The sequence below is a fragment of the Nicotiana tabacum genome, chromosome 6 (assembly GCF_000715075.1).
Source record: "Nicotiana tabacum cultivar K326 chromosome 6, ASM71507v2, whole genome shotgun sequence".
Classification (NCBI taxonomy): Eukaryota; Viridiplantae; Streptophyta; class Magnoliopsida; order Solanales; family Solanaceae; genus Nicotiana; species Nicotiana tabacum.
Window position 1 is genome coordinate 74,605,088 of NC_134085.1, and position 18,838 is coordinate 74,623,925.

General features: G+C 37.4%; 1 protein-coding gene across 1 annotated transcript; it reads right to left on the reverse strand.

The window, feature by feature from the left end:
- Positions 1 to 344: 344 nt before the first annotated feature.
- On the reverse strand, positions 345 to 2,100 carry LOC142181887 (uncharacterized). Its single transcript, XM_075255532.1, has 8 exons — positions 2,065 to 2,100; positions 1,900 to 1,944; positions 1,672 to 1,691; positions 1,450 to 1,579; positions 1,136 to 1,339; positions 930 to 1,022; positions 747 to 848; positions 345 to 635 (listed from the first exon to the last, which is right to left on the reverse strand). The coding sequence occupies exons 1-8, from the start codon at positions 2,098 to 2,100 to the stop codon at positions 345 to 347; spliced, it is 921 nt and encodes a 306-aa protein (XP_075111633.1).
- Positions 2,101 to 18,838: the final 16,738 nt, after the last annotated feature.

Consider the following 18,838-nt stretch of genomic DNA (forward strand, 5'->3'; position numbering starts at 1 on the left):
AGAGAACAAGCATGGATCGCACACGAAAACTGGAAAAACAATAGCGACGAAGGACAAAGATGAGTAGTACCATGAGAAGGCTGAGCATTTTCAGCAACACTAGGCATCTTTGATGTTTGTGGTACTTGTTCATGTCCACTATTGGCATCAGGGATCTAATAAATATTAACATGTTAGATAACAATACTTTTATATGATTAAAATTTCATTAAAAATGTCTAAAGCTTAAGAAATAGAGTTACCTATTCACCTGAGGTCCCATTGCTACTTTGAAGTATAGATGCATCAGGAGCATATTTGCGCATATGTTGTCTCATTTGGAGTAATTCTGATTGCATCATCTCCTAATTTTGTTTCATCATATTCATTTCTTCATTTTGTTTCTCTTTTAACTCGATTATCTTTTGTTCTAACCTTTGTATAACCTCATTAGAAGAATCATCTGCAATAATATTTCCTAAGGAAGACCTACTACCCCAGAGAATAGAAGGAGTTGGACCAAGTCCAAAACCACGAACATACCACCTTTTTTCATTTCCCAACACCTGAGAATACACATCCCCTTCACAAGCAACACTACGAGGAGGTTGCTCAGTAGATCTCTCACTATTGTCCATCCTTTCATTTATCATTTCCTGACCATAGAAGATACAATAAATCAATTTTGGAATTCATGAGCAGGAAAAAATGCACAGTGTTTGACGGAGTCATCAAACCAACAAAATAAAAGAAAGAATAAATCTTACGATTTTCTTGACAAAATCATCATCCAGTGGCCTACCATCCTTACGTTTTTTATGAGTTAATAAGAAAATTTCTGCTCGTGTAGGCTCAATCTCATTTACAACCTAATACAATAAAAATGATATAAGATGTGCGTGACAAAAAAAGGTTTAAAATATTAAGGTTTGTAATTTTCACAAGTTTACCTGCTCATTCATCAAGGTAGCAATACTTTTGGATCCTCCTGTGTGAGGCACTGTTTGCTTTGCCCTATTGTTTCTATTTGCTTGGGTACGTCTCTGTCATTGAAATATTAAAACTATATCTTATAAATCATAAATAAAAATTGAGCATAACTAAAATAAAAACTCTATGAAAATGAATAAACTAGGAGAATTTTCAAGGTTCATACTTTAGCTTTATCAGAAAGCCAATAAGAGACAAGACCACTCCATTGATCCCTCGGTATGTGACTTGGTCTATTTTTTAGTAATGCGTCTTTAGTCTTATATTTTGGCGTATACTCACCCTTTAACTCGCACTTGTAATCTTTCCATTTCTTTCCTAGTGACTTTAAGACCCACGCTTCTCCACATTTTGGGATAGAAAACTTCTTCTAAAAAATAAAAGCCAACATTTAGAAGATAACACCATGTATAAATAGCATGTTCACAAAATAATAATAATAATAATAATAACAACAACAACAACAACAACTTTTCATACCCTCACAAAATCCACTAATTTCTTCTTTTCCTCTTTGTCAAAATTTCTCCAATCATCTACATGTAGAGGTGTTAGCTCTGGAGTTCTGGCAATAATTCCTAGAAAGCTATCAAGCTTTCGACCCTCTTTCCTAATAGCTTAGTTACGATTATTAAACGGCACATCAATTGTTTTCCCCAGCGGAAGTTTCCAAATATCTTTTAGTAAAGTAGGCCCACAAACCTTTTTTGCTTCTGAATTACCTAGAATGAAAAAAATCTGAATAATGTGGTGGCTTCAAGAATTCTAACTCCAGATACTTTAGCATTATTGTGTTGAAAGAGACTACCAAAGCATGAGTATTACTATAAATATCACAATAATGTCAAGGAATTACAATAAAGTTCTCATATTGGAACTGAAGTTAAGGTCGTAGGAAATCAGGCACAACTAACAGAGCTTTTAACTAACAAAGCTCTTAACTATCAGAAGGTTCACCAAGGCCAAAGTAGTCCACTGAAGCATTAGCAAGTGTTTTAGTTAAGAACAAACTCAACCAAATTCACACATACTAGAAAATGAAAGCTATCATCTAATGTTATACATAATCAGATTGCAGTACTATAGAAGCATTACCTGAATCTTCAGCATGTTAAATCTCAGTGTCACCATCAGAACTATTCAACTCATTAGATTGACCATCACGTTCTTGGGCGTCAGAGTAGTTCTGGCTATCCATCAACTATTCAATATATGGTTGGGCTCTAGAATAGTTTTGACCATCCATCAAGTGCTCAATATAAGGTCTCACATCTTCATCTTCATCTTGTTCAACTACCAGTTGGTTGCGACCTCTAGTTTGCATACTTCTTTTTCCAAAATAAAGAAACTATCTAGCTGCATTAAGTTATACTAGTACCAGAACTAATCAACATGTCACACGCAAAATAGGAGGAATCATCGTCCTCATCTCAAGCTGCGAAAAATAAATGAATAGCAATTCGTGCACACAAACAAAGCCTTGCGGCAAAGATAGTTCAAGAGATAAAAGGAATTGATGCACCAGCAAAAACTACTATCCAATTATAATAGCACCTTAGCATATTGCAGTACAAGGGCTACAATCAGCAAAATATAACTAAAAGAAAGCACAAAGAATTCACTTAATTCAACCAAAAATCAACCAATACAAACATAGAAAGTCCATAGCTGACTAACATACATCTTCTATAAAATGGCTCAAATTGAAAGCTAAAGTATATTTATTCAAATTTCCGCATTAAAAAAATCCCTAGAAGTTCTTAAATAACAATTGCAACAAAAATACTCTACAAGTTCTACCTATCTTATTCAGAATCACATTCATTTTTAATGTCATTTTCTCTCTCAACATTAGCTTCACCATCATTTAGAGAAGCTTGAGAATGTACGTTTGTATCAATTACTATCCCATCGACACCACTTCTTACCCAATCATTATACTCATCCTCTGGAACACGAGCATTTTCTAAGAGAGCCAAGTCAGTGGCATCACTTTGCATTGATGACCCAAACTGCAAACTATTTTCCTCTCCCATATTAAAACTATCTCGAGGTTAAATTAACCTAGGGACAAACCATTCATGATCTTCAGGATCTTGTACAAATATTACTTGTTGAGCTTGTTCTGCAAAAATAAAGGGCTCATGACATTCTCGATCGCCAGAGTCTGTTAGGCGTGAGAAATTCACAAGTGTGAAACCCAAGTCATCTTCCTTAACTCCCGTACCTTTGGTTACATCAACCCAATCACACTTAAATAAGACAACCTTAAATTCTTCATGGTAGTTTAATTCCACAATATCATTCAATATGTCATAATATGTGATATTTGCAGACTTTGGAGCATTATCACTTGTGCTTGCATAACTTTCAGTCTTTGAAACGATCATAATACCACTATTTTGTGTCACCTTAAATTCTTCACTTTGCTTCATTCGAAACTGATACCCATTATTTACATCGAACGCATTAAATCTTTTCGAAATATAACTCGGCCCTTGTGCAAGGACTTTAACATCCTTTAAGATGTTAGATGTGACTTCTAACTCCTTTACCTAATCAAATAAAAGATATAACTATAAATGTGGATATATGTACAAGGACAATAATTTAGCCTAACTAATGACTTAGTCCTACTACTTACTTTCTCCTTGAACCACTCGTGAAATGTATCGAAATGTACACGATCAAGTTGATGTTGTGTCAAACGACGCTTACGATGTGATCTCTTGATTTCAGCAATATGTTCCCTATTCATGTAACTCGCATATATTTAATTTGTTATCAAATAAGTAATATACATATAATAAATAATAGATATAACGCTTACTTTTTATAATTCTCAACCACTTCTGACTCACAATTGAAGAGTACATGTCGATGTGCTTGCAACCATATTTTCTCATCCAACTCAAATACATCTACTCCACCGTACGACTCACCAACAATTGGAAAAAGACATTCTTCTTTACTAGTCTCATTCTCAATTTCATCACAGCATTTTCTTGAACAATAAGATCTTGAATCTCCACCCTCCAAATATCGTGAGCAAAATGTCATACACTCATTTGCTATGTATGCTTCTGCTATTGAACCTTCTAGACATGCACGATTATGAACATATGATTTTAAAATACCCAAATACCTATGGAATAAAATAATGGTATTAGTTTGATATAATATTTAACAACTAAAGAAATAATAAAGATTCAGTGATATTATTTATACCTCTCAATTAGGTACATCCAGCAATAATGTACTAGCCCCGCAAGTTTAGCCTCAGTTGCCAAGTGAATTACCAAATGTATCATAATAGTAAAGAATCCTGGGAGGAAAAGTTTCTCCATAGTAGACAATATTTCTGGAATTTTTTCTTCAAGTAACTTCAACTCTTCTAGTTTTAGTTCTTTGCTATAAAAAAAACACGAAAGAATGAGCATAGTCCAATTAAAATGGAACTAACTCTTTTATCTACTGATCTCCACAAGGCAAGAGGAAGGAGTTCTTGCATTATAACATGGCAATCATGAGTTTTTAGTCCAGATATCTTCCGTTTGCGAATGCAACATGAGATATTAGACGCATAGCCATCTGGAAACTTGGAATTTTGTAGTACTTCATAAAACAACTCCTTTTCATTCTGAGACACTGTGAAAAAAGTAGGAGGAAGATATGTTTTCCCACTAGCTCGATATTGAGGCCATAAACTTGGTCTTATTTTCATCTCCTTCAAGTCCAATCGAGCTTCTAAGTTGTCTTTAGACTTTTTACCATGACCTAAAAATGTATAAATTAAGTTATTACACACATTCTTTTCTATGTGCATCACATCAAGATTATGGTGCACCAAGTTAGACTTCCATTAAGGAAGATTGAAAAAAGTACTCCTCTTTTTCCATGTATTTTTCATCACTCCACTTACCCCTTCACTCGACTGGCCGAGAGTAAATTTTATATCTTTAACTTGATTCAACACTAGTGACCTAGATACTGTACAAGGTGCATGTCTTTTTTTTTTTAGTCCCATCAAACGATTTTGCATCATTCCGATATTTGTGTCCCGACTTCAAGAAGCATCAATGCCCCATGTAACAAAACTTTCTTCCATGTGTGAGCCTTCTAGATTGAGTGTTTATGTTACAAGAAGGGTAGTCGAACCGACCATAGGTGCACCATCCAGAGAGAGTACTATATGCTGGAAAATCATTTAAAGTCCACATGAGAGCTGCTCGCATTTGAAATATCTCCTTAGTAGAGGCATCCTATGTTTCTACCCCGACATCCCATAGTTCATTTAACTCTTCTATTAAAGGTTGTAAAAAGACATCAATATTATTGCCAGGCGCTTTTAGTCCAGGAATAAGTAAGGACAAAATAAAGAACTCTTATTTCATGCACATCCATGGTGGAAGATTATATGGCATTAAAATTACTGGTCATATACTGTGAATAGTTCGCATTGTGCCAAATGGATTAAACCCATCAGAAGCTAATCCTATGTGCATATTACGAGGATCTCCAGCAAATTCATGATATTTACTATCAAAAATTTTCTAAGCTTCAGAATCTGCAGGATGACGTAAAAATCCATCTTTGTTGCGCTCTTCATGATGTCATCGCATTGCTTTAGAAGTTTCTGAAGACATAAACAATCTCTGTAGCCTTGGTTTTAAAGGAAAATACCTTAGGACCTTGGCTGGAATTTTTCTAGCATCATTTTTCCATCTAGAAGCCCCACAAACTTTGCATTCATTAACATTCTTATTAGCAAACTCTTATCTAAAACGCATGCAATTGTTGGGACAAGCATGAATTTTTTCATACTTTAAGCCTAAGCCTTCAACTATCTTTTTGGTCTCATAGAAAGAAGAAGGCAATTTTTCTCCTTCAGGCAGCGCATCTTTCAACAGTCCAAGCAAAGAATTAAACGATTCATTTGACCATTTGACCATGCATTTTGTATGATACATATGCAGCAAAAAGGACAGTTTGCTGAATTTCTTACATCCAGGATAGAGTTCTTCATTTGCCTCCCTCATGAGCTGTTCAAACTTATCCACCTCTGGATAAGGCTGATTTTCAGATGGATGAGCAGTATTCTCTTGTACATTTTGCTCCATTCCACCACTTTCACTAATGTCAGTATCCATGAACTCTGTAACTCTTCCAAATACATCATGTACCATTCCTCGCATATCATCGCCCCTTAGAGTTGACTGGATGCGATTAGTTTCTCGAGCATTATTTGATCCCTTTAGAGCCTCCCCATGAAAAAACCAAGTATCATATGACGGAATAATAGCATTAATTACAAGATGATCATATGTTGTATCCCGATTTACTTGATGGATAAGCACACACTCCATACAAGGACATGCAATTTTTTCTCCACCTTGTTTTTCAAAAAAGGCATGATTTAAAAAATCCTCTACTCCATCCAAATATTCTTTGCTAACTCTATCACAATTCATCTTTTTATTTTTAGGATTGTCCATGGTGTTCAAGATATTCCTTTCTTTTCTATAATTACTGCAAGAGCTAAAAATTCGTTAGTAAAAAGGAGGTATTGATCAAAAAGGTAGTTCAAAATAAAATAACTATGCTATGAGTAGGTAATTTCATAGCTCCTAGATATTATTTTAACAATTAAAACTATCAAACATAAATATATTAACTAATTTGTTTCTATATTCTATTTTTACCAATTTATTTCTATACTCCATTTTTACCAATTTGTTTATAACTCTTTTGTTCACTGAGCGTTAGTTTAACTATTCTAAAGCTAAATGGAATATACATTAGTTTATATATTAAAATTACACAATCATAAATTAAAAAATCAATATAATTGCTATGAAATCATCCATCTAAAGCTTCAGTTAAAGATTACTTAAATCAAACATGACAAGAAAGAGACAGAGTAAATAAACTTGAAAAATTCAAATTATGCAAAGCCTAAAAGGGCGTGAACTTTTTAACTATATGAAATCGATATGTAATATTTTTCTATTTATAGACAAATCATAGTCACCATAGAACAAACATATAAATATGAAAAAGACATCTAGCCAAAGACAACTTGCCGATTTTCACCAAATTGGTTCATAAACTTTTTAAGAATAGAATTATTAAACTTATAAATTATACAACTTTTTAAGACTGGACATTCTGATTATTACTACTAACAAACTAGTGGGTACTGACTGTCGAAGGATTCTGACTATTGCTAACAACCCAAGTTGTTTCTTAACAAATGACTGAACTACTGTGGTTGAGATGTCCTATTGGCGATTGAGCTTTTATATGGTGAAAAGTAGCCTTAGTAAATATACAGAGGAACCAATTGATAAAACAATACCAAAACATAAGAGGAATCAATTCAATCAATCGATTAGCAATCTAACAACAAATAAATATCACTAACGACTTAGCAAACAAAAAAAAGCAATACTTTCACAAATTCACAACCTATTTAATAATCTAAACCCAAACCTGACCTCTTAAAATCAAATATTCCTAAGCAAATATAAGTTCCTAAGATTCAATGTCTATCATATCATTATATGAATTAGAATAAGCCATCATTTCTTACCATGATGATAGAAAAGAAACAAAAATACGATAGCTTGTGTACCTTAGCTTAGTTACTAGCTTAATGAAATTCTCTCTTAAGGATGGAACTATGTACTACTACTCTAACTAAAACCTTAAATGTTCTGGTAAGTATAGGTTCATAATCATTTGCAAATTACTACAAGAATGCTATTTCTTTTAACTCAATAATACACTAATTTATAGATTATTCATAACTGTTGCTCTAGTAAACCTCACACTCATGACATGGACCTTTAACACGGAAAAGAATAAGTCTTGGCATTAGATAGATTTTGCAATCAGAAAGATATCTCAGCGGTACTATATATATTTATATTTTTTATCTAAGCACTTAACAAAGTTCAATCTAATATATGAATAGTCGAGGGCCTGTTTTACACCATTTGAAGGTCATTTTTAAAGTAACAAAGGGCGTCCATTCTTATTAAAGGATCTGAAAATCTTTGTCCATGCTACATACATCATTTCATACAGAACACGAATCCCATGTACAAGAACATTAATCTCGGCAACTATATGAGTTTCTTTCCCAAAAATTTGTTTATAACATAGGAGAAATTTAGATATAAGAGATAAGCGGCCGAAACAAACTTTCTAAATCAGGATTTTCTACATCCAAATAATAACATGACTTTTATCAGATTAATGTACACAGAATCTATTGTAAATCCATCGACAAGAATCAATCCAAAATCTACTGTAAATCGATTGCAAGCGACTGATTTAATGATTTAACAGGGGAAAAGAGAAGTTAACAGGGGAAGAAGATGGACGGGCACTACGACAAGCTGTTGAACAGCGAGTTAGGAATTGATTTACTATAAATCAATCGACCAGCATTGTCACACCTCCTTTTTGCGCGCCTACCCCGAAGGATAAATGCGCGAGGAGTTTTTCCAATTTAAGTGACAATATTCGAAATGGGATTGTTTATTTAATTCAGAGTCGCCACTTGGGAAAGGTTTGGCTTTTGGTGTCCCGAGTCAACGGTTTATCTTGAATCCCAATTCGAGGAAAATATTCGACTTTCCAAATGAAGTATGCGAACCAGAAATTCTAAGTAAGGAATTCTGTTGACCCGAGGGAAGGTGTTAGGCACTCCCGAATCCCGTGGTTCTAGCACGGTCGCTTAAATTGTTGTAATGGCTAAATATCTAATTTTTATACATGTTATAACTTGTGTGCTTTTATTAAGTTTAAACCGCTTTTATTATTATTTTTTAATAGAATTGCAACGTCGTGAAAACGTATCTCGAACCTCGTCACAATCAATGTACCCGTGATTGGTCGACGCATTTCGACTTCGTTGGGATTTGGATTTGGGTTACATAAATGCACACCCGTATTTAAGAAGGTAAGAATAATTAAGGCGCGTCCTAAAGAGACTAACGTATTGTTATTTTAGGAAAAGGCCGTGAAAATTCGCTAAACGGCCAACTCCGAAGTCCAACCAATTATTGTATACGTTTATTGAGGGCCCCGCGATTTGTAATTTATTTGGCGAGGCTCATCTCATCTTTATTTAAGGCCAAATCCTAAAAGACTATGATTTTCTGTTTATTCTTGTCTCAAAATAAAGAAAAGGCCTGAAGTAACTAGCATGCTCAGGTATCATCATTTCAATTAATATGTCAAGGGAAAACAAGCCCTCAAATCATTGGGCCTTAACTGGATTTCCATCCAAAAGGGACTGCGCCAGCTTACAGTCGACATATTTATTCACAAAAATAAGCTTGTATGTGCATAACCAGGCTAAACTTTGGTATTTACATGAGCATGTACACATGGAGATTTGGTGTTTCTGATTGTATAAAATTAGCCCATACTTTTACGTTTCTTTGCAGCGAAGATTGGGACAAACAAAAGTAATCTACGTGTGATTTTTACCTTTTAAACAAACCTACAATTTATGTAAATGGGTTTAGTATCAAACTATGAAGCATGGAATCAATACAGTTTCTCGTTAATTCATAGAATTAAAGTTAAGGGCTCATTCAATGTTTATGCTTGATCAGACGTTAGTTCAACTAAAGTTTACACAATCAGCGCCAACCATACTGAATCTGTTATCATTACATATTACACTACATCAATAATGTCCTAACGGTCCCAAAACAGTCTAACAAAAGTCCAAATTAGACAACCAGGGTTTGTATGCACATGAATTGGAATCGAATTATATTAGACTCTAGTATCTATTTAGCTATTACTACATAACAATCCAAACAAACACATTTCAGGAATCAAATATGCGAGCATCTCTCATTTCATCTTCACTTCAAAGTTACATCAAAAACTTAATTTGAGTGTGTACCTGGATGTTGAAACACAAGAAGAAGAAGAAGAAGAAGAAGAAGAAGAAGAAGAAGAAGAAGAAGAAGAAGAAGAAGAAGAAGAAGAAGAAGAAGAAGAAGAAGAAGAAGAAGAAGAAGAAGAAGAAGAAGAAGAAGAAGAAGAAGATCAGCAACAGCAATATGGCAGCAGTAACACAGCAAATAACAACAGCAACAGCAACAGTATCAACCAAGCAGAATAAATCCTAGTGAACGAAACAGAAATAAACCAATGAAACAGACCAATATCCAACCAAAACAGACTCGGAAGACTCAGTTGAGACCCGGAAATACCAATGTTAATCACAGGCAGAAACAGGAGAAGCCGAAACAATAGTGGAACAATAGTTTCTGATTTTCGAACAACCAAAGAAAGAATCTTGAAGCTTCAATGGAACAATATCAGTTAGTGCTGATTTCAAACAGTGAAAGAAAACAGAATTTTCCCAGCTTCAATGGAACAACAGAGGTTTTTCTTTTGCCCTTTTTTTTTGCTTATTGTCTATCTAGGATTCAAGTCAAGAAATAAGTTGCCTGGTTCAAAAAAATATACTCCCCTTCGTTCTAACCTCTCCTTTCTTGCCCGAAATCCAGTCTATTTAAAGACTAGAGCTGGCCATTTTTTTTTTCAAACATTTCACTTTTAGCCTGTTTTATTCCCTCCTCATGTGCATTTCTACCTTTTTATCATTGAACCCATGTTGTTCCTGATTTCCCACCAGTAAAGTCACTAAGCCAACTCAAGTAGTACCCTTTTTTACTAGTTAATTCAAAAAATCTGTCAGTCTTTTAACTGGCCATTTCTATTTTAAAATTAAACCCCATGCTCTTTCTGATTTCCAGCCACTAAAGGCACTTAACAACATTATCACTCCCACTATTGATCCCTATTTTATTCATTAGCTTAGTGGTATATTAGCATTAAACTGACAGACCATTAAAACTTGAACAATTTGCAGGTTTCTAACATCCCAACTAATTGACGACATTTATCCAATCGACTATATGAATTACAACATACAAGTCAATAGCTAATGATCAGAATCGAACAGTACACATAGGTGATTCAAGTTGTACTGACAAAACAAAGAATTACCCTAGAAACTAATTAATCGATCAAACTCATTCCAATCGATTATATAGTTTAAACACATACACTTATCAATGAACAGAAGAAAATTTCGACCAAATAAAAGGTCCGATTTGGAGAAGAAAAAGAACAAAGCAAAGAAATTGGAAATAAAATCATTCTAAACAACAAACGAACAACAAAACAAACAAACAAAAATAGATCAAACGGAAAGGGAGAAAGAATACCTCAAGTAACTAGGTGAACCAGGTCCGAACTTAGACTCGACCTTTTTGAGGTCGAATGGACCTTAATCAAGTGTTCTCAAACGGAGAACACTTCGACTAAGGTCTATTAGACTCTCAAACCTCTGCTAATTTGGACAAATTCCTGGTTTTTGGATTTCTAGGGTTCTTGGGGCTCAGATTAGGGGTTCGAGCTTTTCTGGTTCGATTCGAACCAAACCAGGCTTAGTTTGGTCACGAGGGAGGTCAGAGGAGTAACTGGTGTGCATTTGGGATCGGTTAGTATAAGTTGAGGTTTGGCTCGAATCTTCAGATGAAGATTCGAGACAATGTAGGTTGATTCGAACCAAACGATTTGCAGATTCGTGTCCAGGGGGTCGAGGTGCACTAGGGGTGTTAATTTGGTGGTCACCGGCATCGTTGCCGCCGGGTTTATGGTAAGGGGATGGAAGGTAGGCGCTAGGTTTTGTAAGGGGGAGTTCATCTCTGGGTTCATAGAGACGAGAATGAGAGAGAGGGGGTCTAGCTTAGGGGGGCGTGGGGTAAGGGATTGGGGTTATATAGTTAGGGGGAAATTTGATCTGGGCCGTTAGATCATTCAAGATCAATGGCCTGGATTGATCAACTTAATGGAAACAACGCCGTATGGGTTAAGTAAGACCGGTGGGTCTTTGGGTGAGACGGGTCGGGTTAAGGCGTGGGTATGGAGACGTGATCTTGGTCGTTGATCAATCTGAGATCAATGGCCCAGATCAAGTATGATCAAAAAGACGTCGTTTGGACGTCTCTGAGATTGGCTGATCTGGACCGGGCAAAAAAACAGTGCTTTGGGCCTGATTTTGGGTCCAATTTAAATGGCCCGATTCTAATTTGTCCAATTTTAACTCATTTTTTTTCTTCTTTTAATTCCTTTTCTAAATACTAATCTACCAAAAATCCTAAAATAAGTTGTAAAACTACAATTATATTAAAAAGACATTAATTGACTCACACAAGATCAAACATTAATTAAACAAAATTAAACCATTAAACAATAAAATGACAAAATTACCAAAAATAATATTTTTGTGATTTTCATTCATTTAAAAACCAAATACGATTTAATTAATTCCTAATAGTAGAATAAGATCCTAAATTTACACGCAACATATTTTTTGTATTTTTAATTAATAAAAATAAACAATCACAGACAAAAACTACAAATAGCTATCCAAAAATGCCACGCAAATTCTCAAAATTATACACAAAGACAATTTATTTTTTATTTTTCAATTTCTTTTGGAGTAATTGTCGTGGAAGCAAAAATCACGTGCTCACAGCTGCCCCTCTTTGTTCGAAAACACGAAGGGTTTTCGTGCAAAGATAAAGTGAGCGGATACGAGCGATTTTTGCCCGTTCGAGTACTCCGTGCGAAGCATTCTTTGAAAGATTTGACCGAACCTTTGCTTCAGAGATTTCATACATATCCTGGGCTAAGCAGGAATCAGGTCAATGTAGTTCGGGAAGTTTTGGTAGCTAGGACTACCATGACGCTGCGACTTTACTGTTACTGCTGCTACTGCTCACTGACCTCCTTATTACATTAAAAAGAAAAATTAAAGCTAAGCTAGCTATGCCTATCAACTACTAGTTACAAGATTCCTATCTATAATTCTTTCGCAACTTGATCTTGAGTCTTAGCTGATTCTGCTTGTAGACTTCGATCTGAATCTTGATGCTCGCAAGTTGTAGGCACTTGTTTATTTCTGCAGCATTGAGTGAAGCGGGATTGGCGGAGCTCGTGACTCAATCAGATTTTGAGCGATCGGCACTTTGTTTGCTCCAGTATTTGGGCTCATCTTCTTTTTGTTCTTTTCTTCCTTTCTTTATTCTGGATTGAGACTCACTCCGTAGGTCATCTCGATCCCTGTGCCTCGAGGTCAAACCTGTTCAGACAACAAAACAAACAAAAGAACGAAATTTTTCTGCCCCAGTTTCACTAGGAAAATTTTGTGAGTTAATTGCCATAAAAACCTACAGAATTGATGAGGGGATTGGAAACCTCAGGTCTAAAAGGCGCAACTCAGGGATTGGAGCCCTAATGTTTGCAAAAGGCAAAACGCTCAACTCAGGGATTGGAGCCCTAATGTCGGCTAAAGGAAACTTGCTCAACTCAGGGATTGGAGCCCTAATGTCGGCTAAAGGAAACTTGCTCAACTCAGGGATTGGAGCCCTAATGTCGGCTAAAAGAAACTCGCTCAACTTAGGGATTGGAGCACTAATGTCGGCTAAAGGAAACTCGCTCAACTCAGGGATTGGAGCACTAATGTCGGCTAAAGGAAACTCGCTCAACTCAGGGATTGGAGCCCTAATGTCGGCTAAAAGAAAATTGCTCAACTCAGGGATTGGAGCCCTAATGTCGGCTAAAGGAAACTTGCTCAACTCAGGGATTGGATCCCTAATGTCGGCTAAAGGAAACTCGCTCAACTCAGGGATTGAAGCCCTAATGTCGGCTAAAAGAAAATTGCTCAACTCAGGGATTGGAGCCCTAATGTCGGCTAAAGGAAACTCGCTCAACTCAGGGATTGGAGTCTTAATGTCGGCTAAAGGAAACTCGCTCAACTCAGGGATTGGAGCCCTAATGTCCGCTAAAAGAAAATTGCTCAACTCAGGGAATGGAGCCCTAATGTCGGCTAAAGGAAACTTGCTCAACTCAGGGATTGGATCCCTAATGTCGGCTAAAACAAAACTTGCTCAACTCAGGGATTGGAGCCCTAATGTCGGCTAAAGGAAAATCGCTCAACTCAGGGATTGGAGCCCTAATGTTGGCTAAAGGAAACTTTCTCAACTCAAGGATTGGAGCCCTAATGCCGGCTAAAAGAAAATCGCTCAACTCAGGGATCGGAGCCCTAATGTCGGCTAAAGGAAAATTGCTCAACTCAGGGATTGGAGACTTAATGTCGGCTAAAGGAAAATCGCTCAACTCAGGGATTGGAGCCCTAATGTCGGCTAAAAGAAAATCGCTCAACTCAGGGATCGGAGCCCTAATGTCGGCTAAAGGAAAATTGCTCAACTCAGGGATCGGAGCCCTAATGTCGGCTAAAGAAAAATTGGTCAACTCAGGGATTGGAGCCCTAATGTCAGCTAAAGAAAAATCGCTCAACTCAGGGATTGGAGCTCTAATGTCGGCTAAAGGAAAAATCGCTCAACTCAGGGATTGGAGCCCTAATGTCGGCTAAAGATGACTAGGGAATGGAGGCCCTACATCTAAAATCTCAAATTAGGGATTTGAGCCCTAATATTGGTAAAGGCGACTAGGGAATGGAGGTCCTACGTCTAAAATCTCAACTTAGGGATTGGAGCTCTAATATTGGTAAAGGCGACTAGGGAATGGAGTCCCTATGTCTAAAATCTCAACTTAGGGATTGGAGCCCTAATGTTGGCGAAAAATAAGTTGATATTGGGGATTCTAAACTAACCCTTTTTTTTGGAATTTTCTTCTTATTTCCCTTTTCGTTTTTTTTTTTTTGTAAAAATGCAGGAAAGAATTTGGAGGAAACTTCTCTTTTGGGTTGATTCCTTTCTGCAAAGCTATTTCTTGCACTTGTGCATTTCTTTTCCCTCTTGGTTGCACCTGCTTCTTGCACGGTTGCTTTGGATTGCACCTGTTTCAATTTTTCAAACAAAGAACAATTGTCAGTTTGAAAAACGGTGGTTGGTTCGGTGGCCTTGATCATTCTAATTGCTTGGTCCCGGCCTCATTTCTGTTGAGAAGCTTCGCCATTGATTGGCTTCAAAGGCGACCCCCTTTCAAACTGATAAGACTCAAGATTTCATGATGACTCGCCCATGTAAGGCTTTGGTTCTCATTCCGCTTTCCAGACCTTTGCCTTTGACTTTCTTCTATTTTTTTTTTTTCTTTCAATGCCTTTACTTTGGAGGTAATCAAACATCATGATCAGTCGGGATTGGACTGACGCACCACTAAGGCTGGGTATTTTCTTCACCTCTTGCCAGACGGAGCTCTGTGAAACCGGTCCTGCCACCTTTTCTTTCTAACACATTTTGGAATTTAGGGTTAAGCCGAAAGGGATTCAAGGAAAGGTAAACAAAGAGCGGAAAAAAACAATTTTAAAAGAGAAGCGTCCCTTTCGGGGGAAAAGAATGACTTATCTGAGGTGCATGCTGGCTTCAAACTGACATGACATGCTTTTTGGACTGGATGCCCGAACCTTACGAACTTGCATTTCCTCATGAACCAAAACGGATCTATGTTTCCCAACCAGGGAACCTTGCCAGAACTTCTGTGGTGAAATCATCTTTTTGGCCGATAGCGCCCTTTGCGGGTTTTCGCTAGTCGACCTCTCTCATTTCTCTTCTCACCATCGCCCAATAGTACCTTTTGCGGGTTTTCACTAAACGGACTCTCTCATTCTTGGTTTCTCTACTCTCGTCACCTCGTGGTGCCTGAAGGTTTTCACCGACAAGACTCTCTCATTTTATTTCTCTCAATTTTAGAATGCATCAGCTTCCAACCCTGATATTTCTTGGTTTCCCCTGCCTTTGGCAATTGATCCGAAGGACTTGTACTTGGTTTTTTGGTAAAAAGAAATGTGGATGAAATTGCAACTTCGGAACCATTTGGTATGCCCGTGGTTGAACCATTATAGCATCTGGCCCAGTTTCAACTTCAGGGAAAATTGGATTTTTTGTTTTGGTGTGACTGAACCCTAGAGAGAGGCTGCCTACGTATCCTTTCGGAATCAAGTCAAACGTAGTTCAGGCGAATCATTTGTGTTTTTTTTTGTGTTTTGGTGCTTTTGGGTTCCAAAGAGCGTGGCCAAGGAAATGTAACCGGCTCAAAGGGTTTGTAAAAAGAGTTGATAGTGTTTGGGTAGCGGGAATAAAAGCCTTCATCATCTCAAATGTGCCAAGACATCACCGAAGTAAGCTCAGACATAGTACCTTTTGACTGCATCCGCATTCACAGCTGTTTCAGGATCATTTCCTTCAATATCACCCAGATATAACGCTCTTCTTGGTAATATCTTCCTGATGATGTACGGACCTTTCCAATTAGGAGCAAATTTTCCTTTCGCTTCTTGGTGATGTGGAAGAATGCGCCTTAATACCAGTTGACCTACTTCAAAATTCCTGGGTCGCACTTTCTTGTTGTAAGCACGGGCCATTCTTTGTTGGTACAACTGCCCGTGATAGACCGCAGCCATTCGTTTTTCGTCAATCAAGGTCAACTGCTCCAATCGAGTCTTAACCCACTCGCTATCTTCAATCTCTACTTCGACAATGGTCCGGAGCGAAGGAATTTCTACCTCTGCCAGTATCACAGCCTCGGTCCCATAAACCAACAAGTATGGGGTTGCGCCTACTGATGTGCGCACTGTAGTGCGATATCCCAGCAAGGCAAAAGGTAACTGTTCATGCCACTATCTGGAACTCTGGATTGTCTTTCTCAAAATCTTCTTGATGTTTTTGTTTGCCGCTTCAACAGCGCCATTGGCTTTGGGCCGATAAGGAGTGGAGTTCCTATGCGTTATTTTGAACTGTTCGCATACGTCCTCCATCAAGTGACTATTCAGGTTTGCCGCATTATCTGTGATGATAGTTGCAGGAATACCGAAACGACAGATAAGATTTGAATGTACAAAATCCACCACGGCTCTCTTAGTGACCGATTTGAGAGTGACAGCTTCGACCCATTTTGTGAAGTAATCAATAGCGACCAATATGAATCTGTGTCCATTTGAGGCTTTTGGCTCGATTGGCCCAATGACGTCCATGCCCCAAGCAACAAATGGCCAAGGTGCAGACATGGGATGCAGTTCTGTGGGAGGTGCATGAATCAAATCACTATGCACCTGACACTGATGACACTTTCGAACGAAACTAAAACAGTCCTTTTCCATGGTCATTCAGTAATAACCCGCTCGAAGGATTTTCTTTGCTAAAACATACCCGTTCATGTGGGGCCCGCATACTCCCGCGTGTACCTCACGCATGATTCTTCCAGCCTCTTCTGCGTCAACACATCTCAACAAATTAAGATCTGGAGTTCTTTTATACAATACCTCGCCGCTCAAAAAGAATCTACTCGCATGCCGCCTAATAGTTCTCTTTTGATCTCCAGTAGCATGTTCGGGGTATTCTTGTGTTTTCAAGAACCTCTTAACATCATGGTACCATGGCTGGGTACTTGGTCCCGCCTCGATTACATTACAGTAATCGTGTCTTTCCCTAATTTGGATTTCCAAGGGATCGATGTGGGCATTGCCTGGATAAGGTAACATTGAAGCTAAGGTGGCAAGTGCATCAGCTAGTTCATTGTGACACCGCGGGATATACCTGAACTCTATTGATTTGAATCGCTTGCTGAGATCCTCCACGTGCTGCCGGTAAGGAATAAGCTTGACATCTCGAGTTTTCCATTCACCCTGGGCTTGTCGGATAATTAGATCAGAATCCCCCATAATCAACAAATCTTCAACATCTTGATCGATCGCCATATTCATGCCCATGATGCAGGCTTCATATTCAGCTGTATTGTTCGTGTAAAAGAAACGAAGCCTAACTGTAGCCGGATAGTGTTGACCAGTGGGTGAGATCAAGATTGCCCCAATTCCTATACCTTTGGCGTTTACAGCCCCATCAAAGAACATCTTCCAAGCATGAGCGTCTTCCGAGACTACTCCTACGGTATTTATCTCTTCATCTGAAAAATAAGTACTCAATGATTGGTACTCATCATCAATCGGGTTCTCAGCCAAATGATCTGCTAACACCATAAGGATCTGCTATCATCCAGAAACATCTCAAACTGGAAAGAAAATGCCATCGGGAAGGAACGTACAAGAAACGCTAACACCATAAGGATCGTTTAGAAAGAAACGCTTACATCAAGTCATGTCAAGAAAGAATGATGCTTTATATACCTTTTTGAAGAGACTAACTATGTCTTCTGGGTTCTTACACTTCTATGGGGATTGCCTCCACCTCCAAGGAGTTTTCAAAATCAGTATAACAAGAAGACAGATGATATAGTGACGGTCACAAGCTTCTTTACATTAAATCCTACTAGGTTCGTCTTCGGCTTGATCTTGAACCGTTTGAGAGTTATTAGAAGGGGTTTGAGAGTATTTTGGAAGAGCTTGAAGCTGGTGAGATTGCGTAGAATGAAAGAGGAAGAAGTTGTGCTACATTTTATATTAGGTTCTAGAAATTTCACCGCCCCAAGTGCAAAACGTGTAGCCCCGTACCATCCACTACACCCTGTGGGGCAGCTGGCGCAATTTGGTGAAATGTGATCACCTTTTTGTCCCATTAACGTGTCGCTGACCGATTGGTTTTGCTAAAACCTAATTAATCTTCAACTTCATGTGTGGGATATAACATAATTATATAGTATACAATTTTAATATAATTTTGTTTGTCATGCTTCGTACAATAGTATATAATTTATATACAAATTGCATACAATAAGTCTTTTATGTATTTTGCATGTGATTTATATGTATTTTACATGTGATGTATTTTTCTTTCTCTTCGATTTTTATTCTGCAATTTCAACTAGAACCTACTCTAATATTAATCAAATGTAATGTCAAAGTAAAGAA

Bases quoted from the DNA above. Each gene is read 5' to 3' on its own strand.
- LOC142181887 (XM_075255532.1), bottom strand. From the start codon at position 2,100: ATGGTGACACTGAGATTTAACATGCTGAAGATTCAG. The intron at 1,580-1,671 runs GTTTGTGGGCCT...CTAAGCTATTAG, and splicing joins GTAATTCAGAAGCAAAAAAG to GAAAGAGGGTCGAAAGCTTG. The intron at 1,340-1,449 runs GTATGAAAAGTT...TTTATTTTTTAG, and splicing joins AATTAGTGGATTTTGTGAGG to AAGAAGTTTTCTATCCCAAA.